Source organism: Seriola lalandi, unplaced genomic scaffold, assembly GCF_002814215.2.
Source record: "Seriola lalandi dorsalis isolate HSWRI2012SDOR001 ecotype SW California unplaced genomic scaffold, Sedor1 jcf7180002054901, whole genome shotgun sequence".
Lineage (NCBI taxonomy): Eukaryota > Metazoa > Chordata > Actinopteri > Carangiformes > Carangidae > Seriola > Seriola lalandi.
Window position 1 is genome coordinate 1,856,666 of NW_019525453.1, and position 11,043 is coordinate 1,867,708.

An 11,043-nucleotide genomic window follows, 5' to 3' on the forward strand; every position below is an offset into this window, starting at 1 on the left:
GCAGCCATACATTAATAATAATAAAGAAAATGTAAAGGTGTTATTTGGACAAACCCGTGCAGAGGTCCAATGAGGGACAATAAATGGAAACACTTGTGGGGTGTATGATATGCATGAGCTATTAAAGCTAGCTATATTCTATCTACAGCGGTATGCAACACACACTCATAGATGTTGATCTAGTGCAAATATATCTGGGGGTTATATGCTCCATCTGCAATCTAGGCCAATAACAAGTCATGGAACTTATTTTCATTATCAAAGCTGTTATAAATTCATGAGGTCCTATTGAACTTCAAGGACAAAATCTAATATATTATTCACATGATACTAAACTGAGCAGGAACAGCCATTTGATCTAGATTCTGACTTTGTTTGCTGTCACTCCATCCCACATAAATGTGTCTCCTAGTTGTACTCTATTTACCAGTAAAGGGCGTGTTAGTTCTCCAGATGACCAGTAGGGGGCAGTGTTGTTCAGACAAATGAGAGCTTGGGAATGCCTCATAACCATTAAGTGATCTTGCATTTGATAACAGCTATCACTTGATCAAACAGGGAAAACATTGTCTATATATGTATATCCTGTTGTCTCTCACCCTCCTTTCGTATACAAATGTATTCTACTTCACCCTACTTACTTCATATATACTTTTCTTCTCCAAGTGGGGAATAAAATTGCTCTTCCATAATTTATGAGTCACTTTTAGAGGAAACACGAGCACTCAGAGCCATTAAACCAGCAGCCTGTGGCATCAGTGTGAGGGAAGGGGTGGGAAGTGTGATCAGCGGGTTGGAGAGGCACCGATCATCCTGTCAGGGTGTCACTCACCACATGACGGGCTCTGACTGATCTGCCCTGGGCCGCTCACATCCATGTTGAGCAGATATCAGTCAGGATTGGCTTTGAGAGATGTCTTACATGAAAACGTGACACTGACTATAATGCAGTACCTATGCTCTTATGCTGCTCTCTAAACTACATTCTTTTCAACCACATTTATTCATTTTACAAACCGAAGCAACCGCGCTTTCATCTCAGCAGCCATTTGAATAGCAATCAAAACACTGTGGCATACGCTAAGAGCTTGGAACAGCTACATTTATCTTGCATCTTCAGGGAAATAGGTCCCACTTTATAGGAATTCAATAGATTGAAAGAGAGTCCCATTGGTTCTGTGGGGTCCTGCTTTGCTCATCTTCTCAGTGTGATGCAGCTCCCTCACCTGCATGCCTCCACATATTGACCCAGAGTTTTGTTTACCTAGCAATGTGTGCAGGCGGCTATGAATGATTAATATCTTCTCTCAGAGCTATAAGCCTGAAGAATGAACAGCATTCGATGTGTTGCAAAACCTTGACAGTTTAAGATAATGAACAGGGAAAATGAATACATGAAATTATGTTTGTAAAATGACAAGACACTTTTTAGTTATGTCAGTGATGGATGTCCTCTGAACAAATAGCACTAGTCAGATTACAGAAATAATTAAAAATGAGCCTAGTTTTTTCCATCAAAACTTCCACAGGGATATTGATTTAGGCCATTGTGAGAACAGAAATAAAGAAATGACTTCTATTTAGCAAGTAGCAATAATAACTATCATGTTAAATTAAATCGAACACTGAAATTCAAGCTCCTTTAAATTTGATGTATTAGAAAACTGGGAAGCTCGGATAACAATGTATAGGTAATTCTCTACTCAGCACTTTGTAGATAGATAACCACTCGTGTGTCTGGTCTTTTGGAAAGGATAAAAATAGGTACCTGGGTGTTAGGGTGCACAGATGTCTGGAACCTACTGCTAACCTGGGTGCTGCGAATAAACGAATGACCAAACTGACACTCTTAAAACACACAATCAGGGTTTTTTTTTTCTATGTTTTTTTTAGCTGCTTGATGGCAAGCTGTGAATTAAACACTGACATTTAAGTTGATATTGCGAACTTGTTTGTTTTGAAGTCATGTTTCTGGCCACCTAAGTCCAATATTCCCTCTCCTTTTAACTCTGTTTTTGGTGTCCATTCCTGAACAAAATATCATAGTCTGTAGCTGCTAAATGCACCATTGTTGTTACACTATGTCTGTCTTCTGTCTACAGGAAGCTAGAGGGAGTGAACCAAAGCAAGCTGCAGGACAAAAAACCTAAACAAGGTATTTAAATGTCCCATAGAGCTGAAGGGAAGCACTGAGTTATGTGATAATTCTCTGTGGGTTCATCGCTACGAGCGACAATTTTCAAATTACATGTAGCCATTTATAATATTAAAAAATTGAAGCTGCTAACATGAAGTTAAAGTCATGTCCAGGTTGTTGGAAAAATGTTGAAGCAGCTGTTGTGTATTTTATTATGTAATCAAGCCATCTTTGTATCTCCACTTATGGTCTGAAAAATTCAAAATACTGAAGTAACTGCCAAGTCATGCTTCAGAATTTACTCCCAATTAAAAATTTATTTTGACTGCATGCTCCAGTAGCTCATTATTCCAGGTCTGTGTGCTGGAAAGAAAGGCAGGCTGGAAAATCAACATTTAAAATAATTCATTCAGAGAAGTAGACTTGTGGCACATCACAAGTCAATTATTGCATTTAAATTATAACACACAGTAGCTTATGTTTTCATTGAGCTTTGTTCAGCATGGCTGTTAGATTAAAATAGTGCCTATATTTCTTTGTCTTATACTGACTTTATTACTGACACTGAATTTGTGATTTACTGCTTCAATTTTAATTGCTTTATCTGTTTCACTGGTCAATCTGCCCCGATGTTTATGATTGCTTCAGCGTAAAAATGTGCTCTAAAGCTGAAGGTTTACTGATTAATGGACATTACATATAACTGGCCCTAGAAAAGATGTCACACACAACTTCTGTATGTTTTTCCTGTTCATTTTTGCCCTCAAATATTAAACTAAGTAGAGAGCTTCCAGTGGCAACAGCACATTACAGTTCCAAAGGCTCCAGCATCGGTTAACCATTAGTCACCAAGAATCAAGAGCACAATGCCACGTCCTCCTATTCTCAATTCTATTCTAAGCCGTGTCCCTTGAGGTGCGGGCCCAATTACTGGGCCTCCACCATGGGAGCAGCTGCACAATTTGCAAGTCACATGACCTCAGCACATCATTCCCAGCATCACATGTCTTCACACTGCATTAGGAAGTAAAGTTCACAAATAGGAAACAAAACGGGGCTTCTTACCCTGCAGAGATTCTGTTTGTCATAGAGGAAGCTTTGTAAAGCTTCATCAATGCAACTCAGTCTTTACATTTGTCTTAGTGAACAACTATGCTGAGGATATATGTCTTACATTAAGCATGTAATATTTAATTCATGCAATGTTTAGGAATTTTATGTTGGGAGCAGAGTCTAAGAGAGGCCTCAAGCAGTCTGCCAGAGGATGTACTTAATGTGAACTGTATGGGGAGTCCAGTCAGCGATAACTTTGCAGTTATTCAGGATTCTGAACGGTGTGCAGAACCAATTGTTAAACTTTGCCGGGGGGGGGGGGGGGGGGAATCAATGCAGCCACCAAGCTTGGGCCTTAGCGGAAACCATCGATACAGAGCTGTGGTCTAAGCACTTAAAATGTAAATGCATATTCAATAGCAACAACACGAACGAGAGTTGCACCAGTGTCTTGGGATCTCTCCAGGTGCATTGTGTGCATTTATCTGTGAAATCAAAATCTCTGCACAAAGATACAGTGGCCTGTATAGGCATTTTATATGTGAAATATTAAGCTTGACAGTGATGCGATGCAACAAAATAAAACACATGCCCTTCACTCATCATATACGTCCTCTGTGAAACATGCTTGATGAGAAACACTCATTTCGTTCATGTGCCCTATCATATCAGTGTCACTGGTATGCTTATCAATGCTGTGCACCATTCTGCAGTCACAGGAGTAACAAGACTCTTGGTGTGCTCTCGAAACCTGTTGAAGATCAGCTAAGTGGGAGATTATTTAAATGGAACAAGGTGTCTCAAAGGATCTCTTTTGATCTCAGCAAATTTATGTGGTATAAATAACTTCAAATTAATTATGCATGCACAGTGGGATTGCAAAGTCCACAGATTCACCAAATTTATGACTGCCCCGATGAGCACTTGCCTGCTCTTTCCAATTTACCACGATTTAGAGATGTTCTACATTTTTGGTAACTTAAAAGTAACCACACATATTTTAATCTGAAAGCCTTGTTAGATAAAACACAACAATATATTGTTTAGTATATTATTGTTAATTACAACTTACAAAACAAAGTAGACTTGCCAGAAATCACTTGAATAATTCAATGTAAAGACATATTTCTGTTAAAGAAGCCAAAAATCCAACATTCGTCTTTATTTGGAACAGTCCAATAAAACAGGCAATATGAAGAATAGTCCATAAAGATTTACTTTAAAAGGCTTTTTTCTTTATAGAGGATGCAAAAGAGACAATAATATATAATAGTAGCAATTAAGGTCACTGTAATCGAACATAACTCTTGCAGAGTTCATGGTCCCTGATATCTCCCCAGCCCCCATTTTTCACATGGGGGGCCACCCCTCCAACCCCATTGGCTGGCAGTCTCTTTGCTATCAGGAGGTTCTTTGGGAACAGCTGGTTCCCGCTGCTCTGTAGGATGTTTTCTATCTTGGTTTTCTGGCTGATTGGCATGCAAGAAGCCTTCTTGTGGTGCATGCCACAGTCTCCGGCGTGGAAAATCCGTGGCGCCTCACTCACCATGACTTTCCAGTAGGAGGGCAGGCAGGATACAGTCAGGTGTTGTAAGGACCAGTCCCAGTTGTAGTCGTCATAAGTGCAGAACGTGTCAGTGCACTGAATCAGCTTCTGGTACGTCTCTCTACTCAGAGCCATCCCCATGTTGTGCTCGGTTGACTTCCAGGCCTTCACCTCTACCTTATTTGCTTTGCTGGAGTAGCCAATGTGGCTGTAGCTCCCCAGTGAGAGGATGTCACAGTCTGTGCACTGCTCCCTTTTCAGAGCTGACATCAGCTTTAAGAGATGGATAAAGTCCGGAGACAAGTAGTGGTCCTCTTCGATCAGCAGGACCAGACCCTTATGGTCCTTCAGGACCCGGACCCTGTCCCATACAAAGTGCAGCTTCCACCACCAGTGGTGCTTGGTCTGGGAGAACTTGGCCTCGCGGTAGTGGCCAAATGAGTCGGGGTACTCTGCGTTGATGCATCCCAGCTTTAAGGCGTCTTTTTTGGGAATGTCTCTTGGGCAGTCCCTGGGGTCATTTCCAGGGAACTCCTGGGGGTACAGCTGAATGCTGAAGGGAAAGAAAATTTGAAGGACTTGACAGAAGTCAACAGAGGCCACCACTTTATTTATTTCAGGGGACCAGTAGTCATGGCTGAATATCAGCAGTATGCTCTCCACACCTCTGACCTTCCGCAAACTGTCCACTAATAGCTTAAGGTAGTCTGGTCGGTTATGGACCTGAACCACCACGACCAGATCGTCTTTCTGTCGAGAGGCCTTAAACTTCTCTTCATTTCTTATTGTCTGGTCAAAATTTAGCTGGAAAACAATGCCACGGTAGACTAAAGTGGTGTTATCTACCTCTGGCTTGGGTATCTTCTCTTTATCCTTTGCTTTTTCTGGATGTGTGTCATTTGCTTGTATAATAGGAGGTGGAACAGGTGCCCGGCTGACTGCAGGTGTGGCTTGCACCTGGATATGGTTGTTGATGCTGCTACTGCTGCTGCTAACGCTGCTGCTTCTCCTCACCGTCTCCACTTCCTTGGGGAATGATCCAGTGTCGTTCTTTTTCTGCCTTCCGCTGCTCCAGAAAGCTAGGCCACAGATAACAACCACCAGAGTCAGTATCACCACCTTCCTCTTGTAGATTCGGAATCTCATGATAGGGGGTCAGCCTCTTGCGAAGGGAGAAAAGTTGATTGTAGAGAAAAAAAAAGCACAGGCTTGCAGTTGTGATGGTGTGCTTTGCACAGGGAGCAAGCCTGATTAAAAAGAAGCTGTAATGAGGCTAATTGTTGGCAAAATGAACTGTTGCTGTAAACATGGATCCCACTGGAATGTCATTGGTGGTGGATGAATATTCCATAAGGCATGACGGGTGCTGGGAGGCAGCAGTGTTGCAGTGTGCATGAACCACCTGAATGAAAAATAAACCAGGAAATAAACTTAGGGCGCGCAATATGGTTAAAATCATTATCAAAGTGTTAAGAGGAATATTTTCCAAATAGGCAGCATATCACAGTATGACAAATACATGCAAAATAAAATAGAAAGTAATCAAAATGATGTCTATGACAATGACCCATCTTGCACATTAAATGAGACCTAGCGTTTCATGTGTAAAAACTTGTGAAATATGTGTGACACTTCATTTTTCAACAGCAGTTTGATAAAACAATCTTAACTCAAGGTCCACTTAATAGCTTTTCATGGTATATATAATACTAGCATATATATTATGTAGGTTGCATGTTGACAAATGAACCAGCGCTATGACAACTAAACAAACTCAGTTAGGAAATGAGGACCATGAGATGCAGGGTAAAGCTAACTACTGATCCTACTGTTAAGAATATTAAATCAAACTATTGCCTCCGAGATCAAGAATTAACTTTCACTCTCACGTTGGAGTTTTTACTTTATGCATATAAAGAGCATAGGTTTGTGTAATGCACAACATTGTGCAACAATAAGTATTTTTTAATGTTAATTATAGCTTGCTGTGAGTCATTAATTTGGAGAACAGAAATTTGTAGGATGATAACATTATTAGATCGTTGAAATTTGAAAAACTGTTATCACCCAGCCTTACTGGAAGTACATTTGTTAAAATAGCTAACTTAATTTCACATAACAATCCAATAGTCTCTACAAAGCAGTATCACTTAAGCCACAAACATAATTTAATAATAAACATATCTCTATGACCACTCTATACTCCCTCTTTAGTTATCAATGTTGATTATAGCTCAATACTTCTTTATTTTCTTCTGCATAAATCACTGTCCTTAACTGCATTGTAAATATCGATTAGCTCTTTCTACTCAGATCTGCTGAACAAAACTCCATCTTTTTTGTTATTAAATTAGTGGTCTCTGACCCCATTCATTCTCCTCTTTTTCTGGAGACTCTTCAGCTGAATGGTCACAGTGCGACACAAACACTGCCTGGTATAGGCATTTGACACCAACTGTATTAGAGTCTCTGATAATATTAATGAATACAATCCTGGTTGCTACTGGAAAACTCAACAAGAAAACAACAGAAAAAAAATGCTACCTGTAAACATGTACTTTAACGCAGTAATATTGAATTTAAACTTTAAATACAGTAGTTTATGAAAAGCGGATTAGATGGCAAAGCTATCTTATCTATAGGTTTCATATCTTTGTAATATGTATGTCCCTATACGGGCTTTCCATACATTTGCAGCTCAAGTGAACATCAAGTGAAAGGTTTGTTCTGCAGCTGTTTCAATCCACTGTATTTGCAGCAACGTTTTATTCTACCAGTGTCTGTATCTATCGTGTTTCCTTGCTCTGATATGCAATGTTTCACTTGGAGCCTAACACGGTTAGTTTTTCTGTCCTGAATTGGCCGCTGTCAGGCACACCGAGCCAGCCACAGCTTTAATCGATTTTAATACGAGATGCCGTTGTCGTCGTGTCGCCGACTGATGTGAAATACTCTCAAAGCGACCGAAAACAGCAGTTGTCGTCGTTTCAGTTTCGGTCTTTAATGACAACGAGCATCCAGAAAAATGCTAGCCGTAAGTTAGCTTCAGCTAGCAACTTACAAGCTGCCCGTCCACACTTAACCTCGCCAACAACAACGTCCATGGCGAACCAGAACAACAATATTCACACTAGTTACCTAACACTGGAGAAGCCGTGCGGTCCTTTCAGCGAGAAACATCAGTACGGTGGGGTCCCATTCTCCTCCATACCTTCCAGCAGGATGCATGGAAACGCAACTATCAGCTAGCTGTAGAAATCCCAAATACGGAACCACTGCCTGCCCCTGCTGCTGTCCCACAATGCACTGGTCCAGCGGGGGGCACCCGAGACACCCTAAATATCATCGTGTATCGCTGCTGATGACAGCCTTCCTGAGCTCAACATGGGTCGGAACAGTTTTACTATACCTTTAAGTGATTCAGTAATGCATACCAAGGCTTAATATACACATTTATATATTTAGATGGAAAATCCACCCTAAAACATGAATTTGCTTAAACATTGTGCTTTTCCAGTGCTGCGGGCTACATACAAACAACTGTTTCCCTAAAATGGAAACCAGAGCATCAGTATTTTAAATGCTGGATTGTTTTATTTAATACCGTTTTATTTGACAATTGGGCTTACAGCTGTGACTGAAAATATATACCCTAGTTAAATTACCATGGGAGCTGTCGCTGTGACCTAGGGGTTGTTCCATTATTCACTATCTATGTAGCAGCTCCAGGTGTTGCCTTATTCATTCCCAGCAGTAGTTTTCAGGCTACTTTTGGTGCACATAAAGTTTGTTGGTGCAAATTTGAAAAGGATGAAATCCTTCATAACAACAATATATATAGTTTATATTTAGACATTTTATCTATGGTCAGATAATGGAAAGCTATTTATTCAAGTTCTGTCATGACACACACAAATTGCTAAAATTGTTGATTTTGCCTGGATAATTGTAGCTAGTATGTTGATTAAAAAGCTTGTTTTCAGGTTGATACAAAAACAAATAAGAAATGTGAACAGATAAGTCATGCATTTATCACCAGGTGTACAAATATACTGCTTTTTCTATCTAAACAAACATCTACTTTCTATTAATATAACGTTTTCATTTTCTACTTTAAATAATGTCGGTTAACCCCTTTGTGAATTTTATTTTATATTATTAAACTAGGGCCAACACTGTGTTCTGTACATGAGTATAAAACAGACAACAAATCTTTAGGCCTAGATATTAAATTAAACTCATCATATCCCATCTATTCTCATATTGAATCCATTTGGAAAATAACTGTTGACCCATGCACAAAATGTTGTCTTTTAAATAAAATATTGTCCAATTAATTTGTCAAAAACATGTCATATCATGTTCAAATTAGGCCTAATGAAGGTCTGAACGTATGGAAAACACAGTTCCTCATATTTAACCTGTAGTTTCTCTTTATAAAATGCCTTTTGTTTATTCCGTTAACTCATTTTATATAGTTCCAGCTACAGTAAGTATAATAAATGAACTTAAACGTCTCCACTCATCACCTCCGTGTATGTGTTTACCCCATGGTGTTAACTGTATGTGACGCCCCCTGCAGGCTGTCCCGCTACATGCTGCAGTTCCCCCCCGCCACTGGGAGGCGCAACATACAAACACCACAACCGGAAACACTCCTAGTTGAATGCTTCATTGGCGCACGCGCAGCCCTCCTTCTTCCTTTCCGACACTCGAGCGAAAGAGACAAGATGGGCCATCAGCAGCTCTATTGGAGTCACCCCAGAAAATTCGGTCAGGGATCCAGATCCTGGTCAGTCCTGCCTTTAATGTGTCAAATGTCGACATGTGAACTAAATCGAGCTGGTTTGATCGTATTTGTGGCTTTCAGTAGTTGATAATTCATCAGTAGTTTTGCACCGCATGGGAGCTGACCGTGAGCTAATATGGCGGTGGAGGATATGGATGCGCCTTGTTAACTTAACAGCGGTACAGTTGTGCTCAGTTAGCCGCTCACTGTTCATGAAACGAAACTGCTCGTGTTTAATGTGCAGAAATCTTATTACACATTTGCATGTGATTTCAGGAGGTTATTAATGTAAACTGTCTCTTATAACATTGTAAGCCTGACCGTTTTACATCCAAAGTATATGTTAAGCTAGGCTAAGATTAGCCGTGATGCACAGAGAAAGGCTTGCCCATGATAACCAGCGCCAAGTTTGTGTGGGACACCGCGTCTGTACTCTATGAATGAGTGAATGATAACCACAGCCATATTTGCTCTATTATGTAAATAACTAAAATAAAATAATAATTTCCCTTTTTACTCCAGCCGGGTATGCTCGAACAGACACGGTCTGATCCGTAAATACGGACTCAACATGTGCCGCCAGTGCTTCAGGCAGTACGCTAAAGACATCGGCTTCGTCAAGGTAAATACTATCCATTTTCTATCAATTTGTGTTTACATGGTATATTTGACTTCATATCAAATCGTAGCGTTAGTAAAGGCTGGTGACGGCTGTTGTGACGGCGTCGGAAAGGCTCGTTAAGCACATCACACAACTTCAGCAATAATATTGTTCTAACTTGTTTAAACCTGCATTTTAAACAAATGTAGTTTGTCTCATCTAGAAAATTGGCTCTTAATGAGCAGTTTCGTAGCACATATTTGCAGACATCAGCCTCCTTCTTAAGAGTAATGAACTTATGGTTCAGTTGTCACTTAATATGACTGAATAGTCTGGAGAAATTGAAACAACAATGCAGAAAGTGTCTCTCTAACCATAATTAACGACTTGATTATTATTCTCACACAGCTGGACTAGATGTCTTACGCTGACATCCTCAGGTGGTGATCTCTGGAAGGCCAGCCAAGATGGGATAATTCAGCACTGCAAATAAATGTGTTTTTTTGTCCAAGTTAATTGTTTTGTGTGTTTATTCATGAATTGTTTTGTAGGCATGATGCTGGGTATGATTAGGTAGCATTACAATCACATTTAAACAAATGTAGTCACTTAGCTGAAACACTGGTATGTGAGCCACTGTCACTCACAAATTTCCAGAGACTTTTAATACACAAAGGACTGGAGTATTTGTGCTTTAAAATATTTGTATACAACTTTGTGTGAAGCAACAATTGTACCATAACTATAGCAGATAATTGCTCTTTCTGAGCTGGTTTGAAAATGTTTTAGTTCTAACATAATGTTCTGCGGACTGTTTTATAAGGTTTAGAGCGTATGAAGCCCGGAGTACCCATTGTACACAAAACTCAAACTCTGATCACCTGGAAGATACACACTGGATGCTACATAAACTTTCA

General features: G+C 40.0%; 2 protein-coding genes across 2 annotated transcripts; one reads left to right on the forward strand and one right to left on the reverse strand.

The window, feature by feature from the left end:
* Positions 1–3,703: 3,703 nt before the first annotated feature.
* Positions 3,704–8,024, reverse strand: mgat2 (alpha-1,6-mannosyl-glycoprotein 2-beta-N-acetylglucosaminyltransferase). Its single transcript, XM_023430274.2, has 2 exons — positions 7,875–8,024; positions 3,704–6,138 (listed from the first exon to the last, which is right to left on the reverse strand). Exon 2 carries the CDS (start codon positions 5,880–5,882, stop codon positions 4,476–4,478), a length of 1,407 nt encoding a protein of 468 aa, XP_023286042.1. The 5' UTR covers positions 5,883–6,138; positions 7,875–8,024; the 3' UTR covers positions 3,704–4,475.
* Positions 8,025–9,369: 1,345 nt separating this feature from the next.
* On the forward strand, positions 9,370–10,637 carry rps29 (ribosomal protein S29). The gene is made up of 3 exons (XM_023430275.2): positions 9,370–9,528; positions 10,048–10,147; positions 10,535–10,637. The coding sequence occupies exons 1-3, from the start codon at positions 9,467–9,469 to the stop codon at positions 10,541–10,543; spliced, it is 171 nt and encodes a 56-aa protein (XP_023286043.1). The 5' UTR covers positions 9,370–9,466; the 3' UTR covers positions 10,544–10,637.
* Positions 10,638–11,043: the final 406 nt, after the last annotated feature.

What these genes read in the sequence shown, in the direction of transcription:
- mgat2 (XM_023430274.2), bottom strand. Translation starts at nt 5,882, where the DNA reads ATGAGATTCCGAATCTACAAGAGGAAGGTGGTGATACTGACTCTGGTG.
- rps29 (XM_023430275.2), top strand. Translation starts at nt 9,467, where the DNA reads ATGGGCCATCAGCAGCTCTATTGGAGTCACCCCAGAAAATTCGGTCAG. An exon ending in GGTCAGGGATCCAGATCCTG is followed by an intron (nt 9,529 to 10,047) that starts GTCAGTCCTGCC and finishes TTTTTACTCCAG; the next exon opens with CCGGGTATGCTCGAACAGAC.